Consider the following 15,012-nt stretch of genomic DNA (forward strand, 5'->3'; position numbering starts at 1 on the left):
CTCAACCTTTATTGACACTACCAGATCCCTCACTCCCATTCCCTTAGACTGCCTGCCGGTATGAGCACTGACATACCCTTCCTTCCTCTGGCTCACCCAATATTGAAGCAAAGCCGTTTTTCTTTCCAAAGACCCTTCATGATGCTTTTTTTCAGTTAAAATCGATTCCACGAACATTATTACCGATCCACTCTTTACAAGACTTAACTAGACATAAGGGATGCAAAGGGGGAAAATCTTGAAAAATACAAACTCTACTGTTGAGGAATTTTCAGGCTGGTTGGAAGGGAGGGATATGGCCCGTATGCATGGGGGTCATAAGGAAAGCTTTTCAAAAGAATTGATATTAAGCTGGAACTTGAAAGAAGCTAAGGAATAAGAGGAAGTGGAGGTCTTGAGTGTATGTACTAAGCCTTCCAGAAGACATTGTTCCAAAACAGGGAGACAGGAGATACAATGAATAGTTTGAGGGATAGGAAAGAGACTATTTTTGATGGAATATGAAAAGTATGAAGGGGAACCAGATACTTTCCCACATAATCATGGTCACTTAACCCCAATTGCATCAGCAAAAAAAAAAAAAACCCAAAACCAAAAAACCTATGCATGGATAATTTTTCAACGTTGACCCTTGCAAACCTTGTGTTCCAAATTCCTCCCCCCTCCAGGACGGCAAGTAATTCAATATATGTTAAACATGTACAATTCTTCTATATATCTATTGCCACAATTATCTTGCTGCATAAAAAAATAAGATCAAAAAAGAAAAAAAATTGAGAAAGAAAATAGAATGCAAGCAAACCACTACAAAAAAGTGAAAATACCGTGTTGTGAGCCACACTCAGTTTCCACAGTCCTTTCTTTGGGTGCAGATGGCCCTCGTCCTCACAAGATCATTGAAACTGGCATCGATCATCTCATTGTTGGAAAGAGCCACGTCCATCAGAACTAATCATCGTATAATCTTCTTGTTGCCATATACAATCTCCTGGTTCTGCTCGTTTCACTCAGCATCAGTTCATGTAAGTCTCTCCAGGCCTCTCTGTATTCCTCCTGCTGATTGTTTCTTATAGAACAGTAATATTCCACAACATTCATATACCATACCTTGTTCAGCCATTCTCCAACCGATGAGCTCAGTTTCTTGCTTCGGTTTCCAGTTTCTTGCACAGACAAGTGCTATTTTTAAAACTCATTTTATAGTTGAGCAAACTAAGGCTGGGAGAGATTCAGTGATTTGCTCAGTCACACAGTTAGTATCTGACGCTGAATTTGAATTCAATTCTTTTGGACTCCAGGAACAGTGCTCTCTCCACTGTATTGCCTAGCTTTCTAGGATTATCAACTTAGCAACTATGTGGAAAATGAATTAGCGAGGAGAGAGGTTGGATGTGGGCAGATCAATTAGGGAAAAGGAAAATGGGCTTCCGTTCCAGGAGCAGGAGTTATGAATCATTCATTCATTGTATTAGAGTATGGTTTCTCCCTGATAATATGATTTCTGTGAAACTGGATGCTTTATATCAAGAGAGTTTTGCAAAAGTCCAAGGGAGAGGTAATGAGATCCTGAACTAAGGTGGTGACTATATGAGGCAAGAGAAGTGGATGGACAGGAGAGATATTTGTACAGATGGATTGACTGAGCCTTGGTTGACAACTGAGTAGGGAGAGGAATGTTGAAGATAATTCCTAAATTTGCAATCTAGGTAAAGGGGAGGGCGATAGTGTCTCAGACAGAAAAAGGGAAGGTAGGAAGAAGAGGAGGTGATTCAGGAGGAAACATGAGTTTTGTTTTAGGCTGTTGAGTTTGTGATGCTTATGAGATGCCTACATGGAGATATTTCCTCCACTAGTTGTCAAATAAATAGTCCTTAACCACACTGCTTAAGAAATGAGATGGCTACTCTGAGGTATCACCACACACCTCTCAGATTGGCTAAAATGACAGGAAAAGATAATGATAAATGTTGAAGGGAATGTGGGAAAATTGGGACACTTATACATTGTTGGTGGAGTTGTGAACTTATCCAACCATTCTGGAGAGCAATCTGGAGCTATGCCCGCAGGGATATCAAATCTTGTATCCCAAAGATATCATAAAAGAGGGAAAGGGACCCACATGTTCAGAAATGTTTGTGGCAGCCCTCTTTGTAGTAGCAAGAAACTGGAAACTACTGGATGCCCATCAGTTGGAGAATGGCAGAACAAGTTATGGTACATGAATGTTGTGGAATATTATTGTTCTGTAAGAAATGACCAGCAGGAGGATTTCAGAGAGGCCTGGAGAGACTCACATGCACTGATGCTGAGTGAAATGAGCAGGACCAGGAGATCATTATACATGGCAACAAGAAGACTATACAATGATCAATTCTGATGGAGTGGCTCTCTTCAATAATGAAGTGATTCAGACCAGTTCCAATGGTCTTGTGATGATGGAGAGAATCATCTGCACCCAGAGAGAGAACCATGGGGACTGAGTGTGGATCACAATATAGCATTTTCACCATTTTTGCTATTGTTTGCTTACATTTTGCTTTCTTATTTTTCTTTTTTGATCTGATTTTTCTTGTGCCATGTGATAAATATGGAAATATGTATAGAAGAATTGTGCATGTTTAACATGTATTGTACTTGGCGCTTGCCATCTAGGAGAGAGAGTGGAGGGAAAGGAGATAGAAAAATTTGGAATACAAGAGTGAATGCTGTAGGAGTGAATGTTGAAAACTATCTTTGCATATATATTTAAAATAAAAGGCTATTATTTAAAAAAAGAAGAAGAAAAGGAAATGAGATAACCAGAGCCTCATGACCTCTATTTTTCTCCTTACTACAACCCAGTCTAGAGCTGTGATCTCTGATACTTAGAAAGTATGTGACCGAAAGCAATTCATTTCTCTGAGACTCAAGGAGAGGGACTGATGCTTAGAAAAGAGATTTATGAATTTGCAAGTCACCTACCTGGGATTTGAACTTACAGATGCTGGCTAGATCTCCAAAAGAGAGGATATAGACAGAAGAGAGTGTCTAGAACAAATCCGTGAATTATAGTGGAACATAGGGGCTGGGACTTAATGGTCCTGTGATGGACCAATTGGACAGGTAGGAAGAGAACCAAGAGAGCAGATAATGCGAAGGCCCGAGATACAAATAGAAGAACTCACATTTGGTCCTTTTTGTTCCTTCATCTATAAAAAGAGACCGGGGATTTTAATCAGTGAAGTTTATTTCAGCTCTAAATCTGTGAAATTATGGTCCTATGGAAAATTTTGGATTTCTTTGGTGTGGAAACTCCTCCATCAGGACAGACCAAAGCCCATTTATAAACAGATCATTAAATATCTGTTATTTCCCTCTAGCAGTGAGCCATAGATCCAGCCCCCTTTTCCCCTCCTTAGCCTAGAGTTCATTAAATGACTGCTCACGATCACATAGCTAATAAGCATCAGAAATAGGCTTTAAACCCAGCTCTCCTTGGATCTGAAATGAGAACTCACCGTCTTGGACACACAGCAGGCACTTAATAATGCCTAATAAAATTGGGTGCTGGACCAGATTGAAAGTTTCTGGCAAGCAAGAACTTGGTTTAATTTTTTATTCCAGGGACTCGTGCTCCTGTGAGTTCACTAGAAACTTGCAGACAATATGAGAAAAACCCTAAAAGTTGAAAAAGCTTGATCTCTCTTTCCCTCGCTCCCCAGCACCCCCTGCAAGAGACTCTGGGCAAACTGGAGTGATAGAATCTGAGAGTTGGAAGGGACCAAGTCTAGTTAGAGGGTTCTTGACTGGGGGACCCCTGGACCCCAGGATAGATTTCAAGGGATCCATAAATTTGGAAGCGTTTGAGGGAGATCTCCGGTGAGGACCTATCTTGGCTCCACTTCCAGGGATCCATAAATTTTGATGTGAAAAATTGCATCTTTGTTTTCCTCTAACTGAAGTTTAGCTTTTCATTTACTTTTTTAAAAAAATATTCTGAGAATATTATCTGAGAATCGTATTCTTATATTATCTGAGAATCCTGAGAATCACAGACTTGAACAGATGCCAAAAGCATCCCCAATCCAAAGAACTCTTCCTGATCCTCAGTTTTACAGAGGAGGAAACCTCTGTGCAGAAAATGAGGACAGTAAGGGATACTTCCCCTGTGAGAGAAGAAGCAAGGCTCCCCTAGGTCTCCTGACTTTAAGCCCTCTAGGGGAGGAAAGAGCTGGGGCAAACCCATGTTTAGCCCTAGAAGGGGCTTTAGAGACAATCTAGTCCAATCTACCACGCCCGTTTTACAGATGAGGAAACTGAGGTCCAGAAAAGGGAAGTGATTTATCCAAAGTCACACGAGTGCTAAATGGCAGGAGGAGGACTTAAATTCAGGTCCCCTGGCTGCAAGCTCAACTGCCTTTGTCTCAATTATCTGCGTGCCTGCCTCATAGCCTATAAACTCTGTAAGAATAAGGATCCTGTGGGTTTTCGTGGTGGACTGCCCGGCCCTAGCACGATGCCCGGGGCATAGTAGGTGCTCGGCCAATTCTCACTGAATTGGATCCTGGCTGGGGACTCTTAATTGGGCCCCCTAAGTCCCAGGCCCTGACAGCTTCCTTCAGCACCAGCTCCTGTCCCCCATTCACACGCCGGGCAGAAGCGGGCTGCAGTATATTTAGCCTTGGGAGAGCGCCCAGCCACCTCTGACAGCATCCCAAAGGCAAGGAGTTATTTTTAGAGAAACAAGCACAGCTGCTAACAAATATGTGTCCTTGTGTGACTGGCCCTGGGCCTGGGGGGAGCCGAGGCGGGGGAGGGGAGGGACAGGTATTTTCTCACCTGTACTTTGGGAAGAGGTGGTGGGCTGCTGATTGGAGTCAAATCCAGCCCTTCAAGCCACTTGCATGTCTCCAGAGACTGAACAATGTCCTCCACTGTCAGATGATAAACTATTAAGCCCTACTATGTGCCAGGTGCCGTGTTAAGTGCTGGGGATACAAAGAAAGGTATAAAACTGGACGGCTTCTGAGGCCATCCCACATTTATGGGTCTGCTTGGATTTCCTGGTCCCTGAAATCCCTCTTTCTTTGGATCTCAGACTAGCATCTGGGTTCAAATCAGAGCTTTTTCCTGCTGTGTTGGAATGTTTCTAAATTAGATGCAAATCACATGCAAATGAGCAGTCCATGCCCTGGGGAGGGGCTGGCAGCCTTCCTGCCCAGGGGATGAGAGACGGAGCTGGCAAGGCTGGGCTTTAACCCCCTTCTTGTGACCCCCCGGCAGATCTTCCACATGACCTACGACCTGGCGAGCGCCGTGGTCCGGATCGTGAACCTCATCGGGATGATGCTTCTGCTGTGCCATTGGGACGGCTGCCTCCAGTTCCTGGTGCCCATGCTGCAGGACTTTCCCGGGGACTGCTGGGTGTCCCTCAACCGCATGGTGGTAAGTGCAAGGCCCTCCCCGGCCAGAGACCGTTCCGGGGCTTCTTCCTGGGAACGCGAGCCCGGTTCGCAGTCACGCCCTCACAAAGCTGTTTCAGGGGTGGAAGAGAGGCCCCATCTGTGCCTGAAAAAGGCTAATATTTATCTGGAAATTTATAGCCATTCTCCCACTGGATCCTGTGAGTTAGGTGCCATTATCAGTCCCACTTTACAGATGAAGCAACTGAGGCTGAGACTTAAGTCACTCAGCTAGGAAATGTCCAAGGCAAGATTTGAACTCCGATTTTCCTGACTCCAAGTCCAGGCATTCATCCACCGGGACACTTAGCTGCCTGTGGGAGAGGGAGGGGGGACTCCCTTATAATCAGTGACACATTCAATCAGTCAATAAACATTTATTAATTACACTGTCCCCAGTGAGCGGCCCTTTGTCCTGGTCTCTGAAGACATTCAGTAGGGCTGGCGATCTGTAGCCGTCCCTTTTCGGCTTGGGAACATCGCTAATTACTAGGTAGCTTCACTTTGTCTCTGTGGTTTCCGCCCGATGCTTTGGGCACTTCCTTCTGGGGCCAAGCAGAATGAGGTGAACCGCTCTTCCACGTACTGTTAAACTCTCAGCCGGATCCAAACAAAAGTCCCCAGGTCCTTCACAGGCTTCCTAGGACATGGACTAAACACCCGGGGACTTCTTTCCTATTGTCCGGCTTATCAATCAACGTGCTTCCTGGCTGTGGCAATGGCCTGGCCACCCCTTCTTCGGTGTCTGTGGTACCTTCACGGAGCCCATCCCTGTGGTGCTGAGCCCGTTCTGCCCTCCAAGCCCGCAGTGGGGCCCGAAAGAGGCTTTAAGAGGTCAGCCAGCGCCCGGCCCCTTATCTGACAGAGCAAGAGACTGAGGTTCAGCAAAACGAGGGCCTTGTCCGGGTCAGCCCGCGAGCCCGTGGCAACACGAGTTCCTGATGTGAAATCCAGAGCTCTCACTATTATATATTGTAGGACGTTGGGTCTTTTTTTCTCTGGATCTCTCCATTTGGGGGGTCTAGGATCCCAATCCGGGACCAGTTCAGGGCCACATCTACCTCTGGTCTCCGCAGACAACAAGAAACCCCCCGGGTTCACAGCTCCGCCCCCAAGATGCCCGAGCCCAGCATACCCCTGGTTGATAATAATAGGCTGGCCAAGCAGAGCCGAGACTAGGAATTACGATACCCCAGAGGCTGTGGGTGCAGAATAATTGAATTGTGACTGTAATGAGCTGGGGAAGGGGTGGAGGGTTAGTCTGTACCTGCCTGGAGACAAACCCAAAGGGCTTGGTGGAGCGAAGGCTCTTTAGGGGGTGTCAGCTTGGGAGGGGGCACTGAGCCACAGGGCACCGAGGGCAAGGATGGCAGTTGCTTCCATCCCCAGAGGAGACAAAGCCATGTTCCCGCCATGCTCATTCTGGAAAGATTTTATGTTCTCCACCATACCCTCACATTCAACACTTTATTAGATTGTCATGGGACCCCTTAGAGTAGGGAATCTTCTCCTGGGTTCCATCAACTTGTTTATTAAAATAGTTTTGCTAATTACTTCAAAATAACTTGTTTCCTCGGTAATCCTTTGTGTTTTATTTTATGCATTTACATCCATTATTTGGAGGAGGGATCCATAGGCTTCGCCAGGCTTCCAAGGGGTCCTTGCCACAGAGGGAGCTGGAATGCTTTGATCCATTTCAAAGAGGGGATGACTGAGGCTTTAGAAAGGTCACATCGTCCCTCTGAGACTGGAGAACAAATTTGGTGGAGCTGGACCAGACACTGGGAGAGTTTCTGGTCTGGTGTTCGAAGCTTGGTCACTCCAAGCTCCACTTAGATGCTGATGCTGATGATTTAAAATACAAATTTTGCAGGAAAAAAAAGACAAATCGTGAGTATTTCAGAGACCCAAAGACTCCCTGAGGGTTCCTGGGAGCTTGGTGCTCTGAGCTGCATCTTCCATCCTGTCTCCTAAGTGTGAATAAATTGGGGAGCCCATGAACCCCACCCCCAACCCTGCTTCACTGCCAGAGAAAACCAGATTCCACTTGGCGAATTCCACTTCCCGGAGTCTCTGATTTGGTCTAAAGGCAAATCCCCTGTTCCAAGAGGGAGGAGAAAAACCTTTGAAAGATCGTGAAAAAGACTGGAGGCATATTCAGCATCAAACAGGCTCCTTACAAAACCGCCTTTTGATGAGCTAAGTGTAAATGAATCAGAAACATATGAATTGAATTTCCCCTGAATCCTCTTGAGGCTCTGGCAATTAAGAAAGGAAGCTACTGGCCCTGGGGGACCTGGAGTTGGCTCGGCTTGGTTGGGACTGGGAGCAGCCCACCCTGGCGGCCCAACGCCACCTGTCTGTCTGATGGCCTAGCCCCAAACACCGACCCGGCCAGCCTGTGGCTGCCAGGACTGACTCCTTCCCTCGGTCCAACCCAGATCCACTTAAATGGTCCTGAGCAAGTGACTTATGACCCTCCTCACTTGACCTCAGTTTCCCCATAAGGCAAATGGACACATATCCTGCCCCAGACACATGCATTTTCAGCAGCGGTGATGGGCTTGGGGTTATCTGCACCCTTTTACTTTGTTCTCCCCATAACCAAGATGCTGTGTTTATTCAGTCAGTAAATATTTATGAAGCACCTACTATGCGATATGGACCGTGTAAAATGAGGAACTTCTGCCCTCAAACAGTGAGGGCACATAGGTAAAACACAAGACAGTTTGAGGAGGGAAGCTCTACCAGCAAATGGAACGGAGGGTAGAGTCGGTGATCACTGGGTTCTAGTTTTAGAACGTGGAGACCAGCTAGTCCAACTCACCTTACAGGGGCAGGAAATAAACCTGGAAGAGGGAAGAGAGGGTAAATGGCAGAGCCAAGATGTGATTGAGGATGCGTCAGACCAGAATTGAGAATCAATGGATGCTCAGAATCGGGGACCGGCAGCTCCGGGTTCCGGGACTACAGGGTCATCCTCTGACTTGGAGGTCAGTCTATGCCAGAATTAAGAGTCACCCTTTAGCTGGAGAAGAGAGTCTCCACATTAAAGCAAAGGAGTCCCAGGAAAATCAGACACCGGAACCTTTGCCTCATTAATCTACTGAGCTAAAAGGCCACAAATGACACACAACAGCAAGAAAATTGGTCCCATTCAACTCCCATAAAGGAGCCATATAATGGACTATGAGGCACAAAGGGGGATTCTAGTGGCAGAAAAGAGAGAAAAGGGTGGAAGCAAAATGAAAGGAAAGCTTTCTTTTCTCCTATTTGGAAACTGTTTCCTAGAATCATTTATAGATTAATGGCCGTTAATGAAGCAAATGAGATACAGATACAGAGAGCTACATGTGACATCACCGGTGCCATTGAGCCTTGGCCAGATGAAAGCCAGGGCCCGAGTATGGCACTCTCCCAAAGGAGCGTGGGTGCACCTTGAAGTACAAGATAATAAGGCCCATTTATAGCAAGCGCACGGCTGAAGGGCCCCTCACAATTCATGGCTGTGGGAATCCTTTAGCATGGTTTCCACCAAGGGTAATCGTGACTGATGAGTTGCTCCCCTTCTCAGCCGAGCCAGCTCCTTCAGGATGCAGTGTCTCCATTAACTGGTCAACTCTTGGGCTGCTCCCTCACTTACTCCACTGGTCCTTCTCCAGCCTTGGCTATTATGGGAGCTCCATGACCTAGCTCCAAAGACCTTCACTACTGATTCTGGCTATTTCAAGGACCTCTGGTGACTTTTCAGCTTACAAGGATATAACCTGGTCAGTTCTATCTCTTAATACTGATTTATGAGCAGGAAAAAATCAACAGAAAAGAAATGGGAATAACGCCTTCACAGAAGCATGGTGGCTGGGTGGGTAAATCTAGCTTGTGGCCGCTCTTTCCCCAATTGGAAGCTCCAAGTTTTCCTTGTAGAAAAATCGCCAGGACATGTAAACATATATTGTATTTAACTTATACTTTAACATATTTTACATGTATTGGTCAACCTGCCATCTGGGGGAGGAGGTGGTGGAAACAGGGGACAAGTTGGAACAAAAGGTTTTGCATTTGTCAAGGCTGAAAAATTACCCATGCCTATATCTGGTATAATAATAATATAATAATAATAAAAGCTATAATAACAAAAAAAGAAAAAGAAAAATCCCCACGAAGCAGAGTAGGAGATGGCCCTTGCATATGCATTTTCTGGTCTGATAAGGCTTTTTTTGGACCACCAGAAAGTTCTGTGTTATTGCATTGTACCAGTGCTTCAGTCACACATGGCTGGTCACGTCTTGAATCGAAACAAGGTGGGTTTCGCCAAACCGCAAATGCTCTGGAGTAGAGGGAAAGACTCCTCCACCACGCATATCCACAAACAAATCCAATCTAAGCTTTACTTTACTTACCTGCAACCAGCTGACCAAGGAGGGTGGTTGGGAAGCTGCTCTTGGAAACTAACAGAGCCTGTGGGCTGACCATCATTCCCTCCTCCATCTTCCATCTCTCCAATGCCATCCTTAATGCAATTTATCTAAAGGAATCCTCATTAAACAACACATTGTAGTCTGACTTTGCCATGGGCCTCTGAATTACCCACAACTATTCTTCAGAGACTGTTGTCTTTATGACTTGTGCCCACAGCACATCCTTGGAAGACTACTGAAATTAAAAAGGTGGATCTTTCTCCACGAAGATATTTGGTGATGAAATTTTGGGCCCTGACAACCCGTGAATGAAATTCTAACTGAGGGTCCATTAGATATTTACTTATGCATGAATATTTAAAGCTGAGGGGTGGGACAGAGTCTGGAGGTGAAAGGCCCAGCAAGGAGTATTTTGGTAGGGTCAAAGGAAAAAATAAACAGAGACCATATTATAGTGAGGGCAACTGTACACCGTCAGATTAATGGAGGAATCGAATGAAGAGTTCCTGACAGATCACAAGCCGATAGAGCAAAATAAAATTGTACATGCCGTGAGGAGACCGGAGGATTGAGGAGAGGGAGCTTGACTTTGCCGATATCTGTAAAGCAGAAACAGCCAACAAATTCTTGACTCTCTTTGCTGATAATTTCATTCTTCAGAAGATGGAGAAAGCAAAATGGGGAACCACTATCCTTGAACTGATTGTGAGAAATGAGGACAAATTGACTGGTAAAACAGAACTGACAGGAACCTTGGGAGGCAGTGACCATGGGATATTGGAGTGAATTTGTGACTGATAATGAAGGGAACACCCTGAATATCCTAGACTTTGAGAGAGTGGATTTCACAGTTAGAGCTAAGAAAGGTCAAATCCCAATGACTGGGCTTGTCTTCCCTGGCGGGTATAATGGATGCTCCTTCCTTACCTTTTCCTTACCTTCAGTACCTAAGATTCTTTGCCTCTTCCATGACTTTGCTCATCTTCTCCTCCCTAGTAAGCCTCCCTAGATCCCCTACTCATTAACGCTCTCTGCATCCTCACATTGTTATGCTGTGTATTTTTTGTTTACATGTTCTGTCCAGTAGAATGTAAGTTTGAGGGGAAGGACTTTTTCATTTATTTTTTATCTCTGTACTCCAGTGCCTAGACGAGTGACTCGCCCATAGTAGGCAGTTAGTAAATGGTCACTGATTCAGATTGAACTAAAGCGGTTCTAAAGGAAAGGGAGTTTTTCAAGAATGGCATTTCCATATGGAATCACATCCAATTCTAATATGAAAGAAAAGAGAAAGCCCATGTTGCTGCACAGGGAGCGCATCCATAAACTCATGTTTGAAGGAAAATGTCTAACTACAAGAATAATCTAATGAGAAAATCCATTATGACAATATGCTCATCATAAATGCTAAAGATAATAAAAGTCTTTTTTAATAGGGAGCAAAAGAACATCTCCTTACTGACCACAGAGGAAAAAGTGGAATGACTAAAGTCTTAACCTGTTTTCCTTTTTCTCTACCAAGGAGAATAACTTTCTGGCTAGCAAAGATGGGATGGGATTGAAGGTTTCCAGAGAATTGTAATATGAGATAAAGAAGGGGAAGAGAAGAAACAGCAGATGTTTCAAACAAAGTTAATCTTCAGACACCAAAATTACCCTGAATGTTAGTGCTGAACTTCTGTCAGTGATATTTGAGGAATTGTGGAAGTGGGAAAGGTGCCCAAAGTCCGGATGAAGGCAAATATTGCTCCAGTTTTTGTTGTTCAACCATTCCAGTGTCTGACTCTTCTGTGACACCATTTAGACATTTTCTTAGCAAGGATGCTGGAGTGGGTTTGCCATCCCCCTCTCCAGCTCATTTTATAGATGAGAAAACCGAGGCAAACCGAGTGAAATGATTTGCCCAGAGCCAAATCATCAGTAAATGTCTGTGGCCAGATTTGTACTCAGGGAGATGCATCTTCCTGACTCCAAAGCCCAGTGCTCTATCTACTGTGCAACCCTGCTGCCTGTTTTAGGATATATATATATATACATACACACACAAATACACATATATGTGTGTATATATGGCAGCAGTTGGTGTTAAGTGACTTGCCCAGGGTCACACATCTAGGAAATGTTAAGTGTCTGAGACCAGATCTGAATTCAGGTCCTCCTGACTCATTGCACCACCTAGCTGCTCCTAGATCGTTTAGGCAGATATTTTAAAGAAAAGGCCAGTGAACTTGACTTTAACTCCAGAAAAATTCTAGAGATTGATCAAGAGCAAATCATACCAGACTTAACACTGTTGCCTTTTAAAGACAATATATACCTATCCAGGGAAGTCCATAGAGTCCACACATGCATCTTAGTCAGACTTTTGACCAATTTATCATGATATTCCTGTGGATGAAATGGGAAGACATGGACTGAATGCTAATAAGAAGTGGTGAAATGACTAGACCCAGAGAGTGTTGATTGAAAGATTATCATCAACTTGAAAGTCTTTAGTGGCGTGCCTCAAGGCTCTGTATCCCACCCCAGTTCTGTTCAATATTTTAATAAATGACTCACTTTATATTAATTTATTAATTAAATTTAAAATTAATTTATATTATGAAATGACTTAAGTGAGCAAATATATGTAGAAGACAGGAATACAGGAGAAATAAGACACTCTATTGCATGATAGAATTGGGGTCCAAAAAGATCTCAAGATGCTGGGACAGTAAGTGGGCTAAAGATAAGATGAAATTGAATACATATGACTACACGTGGATTCAGCTGCAGGTACAGGATGGGGAAAATGGGTTGAGAAAACAGTTTATGTGAAAATGATTAAGGGTTCTACTGGACCATAAGCTTAATAGGAGTCGGTCATGGGATATGCCCTCCAGAAGAGACTGCATTAATGCAGGGAAGTACAAGGTCACGAGCATGGGAGGTGACGGCCCTGCCACATCTGTGCTGGTCAGGTCATTAATGGCGTTCTATGTTCAGTTCAGGATACCCTTTGTTAGCAGGGATATTGAAACCTTGTCTAGAAGAGGGGAGAGACTAGAAATTATGCCCATGGATGGAACTGGTCTACAGGAGAGAAATCTGGGAGGCAGGCTGCCTAATTATTGCCTTTTGAGTGTTTGAAGAACTGTTACAGAAACTGCCTTATGACCTTACTTAGCTTCAGAGGGCAAGGGAGTACCTCAGGAAATGCCTAGGAAAAAGAGAATGTACATTTATTAATTATCAGCCATGTGCTGAGCACTTTATAAATATAGGCATAAATGTAAATTGTGCTAAGTACTTTATGAATCTATGGCAGCTAGGTGGTACATGGGTAAGGTGCTGGAGTTTGGAAGCTCTGAGTTCAAATCCTACTTCAGACACTTACTAGCCGGGTGCCCCTGGGCAAGTCACTTCACCCCTGCCAGTCACCTTGCAAATATTCTCTCATTTGATCTTCACAGTAACTCGGAGGTAGGTGCTTTTTGGTATCCCCATTTTACAGTTGAGGAAATGAGGCAGACAAAAGTTAAGTGACTTACTCAGGATGCAGTTCATACGTGTCTGAGGCTGGACCTGACTCATGGCCAGCGTCTGACTCCCTCATCTCCACCCTCAGAGCCTTCTTCCTTTTTCCTCTTTGACACAGGCCAAGTACCACATTGTACAGCACGTCTGTCACGCTTCCTCCTTCCCTCTCCTTGCAGCTGCTGGTGCCCTGTCTCCCTACCTCAGCCTTACATTTATTCTCTTTCTATTTCTTCTGTAGAGCCCTAAATGTGCCCCATCCCGACCCCCAGACTGTAAACTTACAAATAGGAATATTTCCTTCCCCGTCGGCACACAGTAGGAACTTATTAAATGTGTATTGATTGAATTGATTGAAATCACAAAGAGGCAGATTCTGGCTCGAGCAAAAATCTCTTCACAATCAGAACCGTCCAAAAAGTCCAAGGACGTTCTAAGGAATTGTTTCAGAGATTGGATGACCGCTTGTCAGGGAGGCTACAGAGGGTCCCTGCTTTCCAACTCTTTAACGATCTGTGGCTCTGATTGAACAATGAGCCTCAATGGATTCCAATTTGTAGGAGGATATTTAAAATCAATATTTCCCGGTGTATTACCTAGTTGATATTGATGACTTATAGAGAATGACATAATCCCCGTTAAATTTGCAAGGAGGACTGGTGATGTAATGATTTTCAGGCTGTCATCCAACCTCCCTCCCTCCGAGGTAGGAATTACCCGTTATTATCCCCTTTTTGCAAAAGAGCAACTGAGACCGAGTTTCCCGAGGCACAGAGTGAGGGAGTTTGAATCCAGTTATAAGGTCCAATGAGCGCTGCCTGTCCCGGGATGGACGCACGCCCCCGGGCACTTAGGGAGGAGAGGTGGTGGGACGCCCTCCTTGGGTAATGGGCCAGCCCGGCTGGGCTCTGCAGCCCGGAGAGATTGGCCCAGAAGTAGGTCTGGCTCCTGCCCGGTGTGTGATGGAAACCTCCAATGTGGGGGAATGAAAGTGCAAGAACAAGTCATGGGACTGGCCCCATTTTGTGGCTCTGGCGGAGCCAGAGGGGGCTTTGCCTCTTCCCAGCCTGTGATCTCACCCGGGCAGCCCGGGCCGCACGGGCTGGGACGGGACAGAAGCCTCTCCGTGCTGCCATCATTCCCCAGCAAACCGCGCGGTCCTGAAGTCGGTTAACCCTTTCCTTCTCCCTCCTCCTCCCCCGTCCCGGTTCTCCTGTCGTTTGAGAATCTGGTGATTTTTAAGTCTTTATTGACTTTTCTATTATTGATATTCACTGTAAAAGTCACTTTCCATGGCTCTTCCCCTTGCTGTTGCCCTCCTCCTCCCCAGTGCGTCCCACATGACGGGCCCTGCGAGGTCTGTGGTGGAGCCAGCCTCCTGGCCGGTCTGCGGGGCGCCCCTCACCGGGGAGTGCTCGCCCGGCTGGGCCCCGGCTCGGCCCCGGCTCGGCCCCGGCTGGGCCCCGGCTGGGCCAGAAGGTTTCCTGGGGAATCGGGCCTGAGCGGCCGGACCAAGGGCAGCGTCCCTCCCCCGCGCAGCTTCCACATGTTCCAGGTCGTCAGAGGAAGTTCAATGGGAATTTGGGGGGAAGCTTTCAGCGCGGGGAGACGCAAGGTTTAGAAAGTCAGAAATGCAT

General features: G+C 45.5%; 1 protein-coding gene across 1 annotated transcript in view; it reads left to right on the top strand.

Moving 5' to 3' along the window:
- The window catches only part of HCN4 (hyperpolarization activated cyclic nucleotide gated potassium channel 4), a 119,691-nt gene that overhangs the window by 95,249 nt on the left and 9,430 nt on the right, over positions 1–15,012 (top strand). Inside the window, exon 3 of the mRNA XM_074296247.1 lies at positions 5,263–5,424. Coding sequence (XP_074152348.1) covers positions 5,263–5,424 — 162 coding nt within the window. The remainder of the gene's footprint in view (positions 1–5,262; positions 5,425–15,012) is intronic.

This window comes from Sminthopsis crassicaudata, chromosome 2, assembly GCF_048593235.1.
Source record: "Sminthopsis crassicaudata isolate SCR6 chromosome 2, ASM4859323v1, whole genome shotgun sequence".
Classification (NCBI taxonomy): domain Eukaryota; kingdom Metazoa; phylum Chordata; class Mammalia; order Dasyuromorphia; family Dasyuridae; genus Sminthopsis; species Sminthopsis crassicaudata.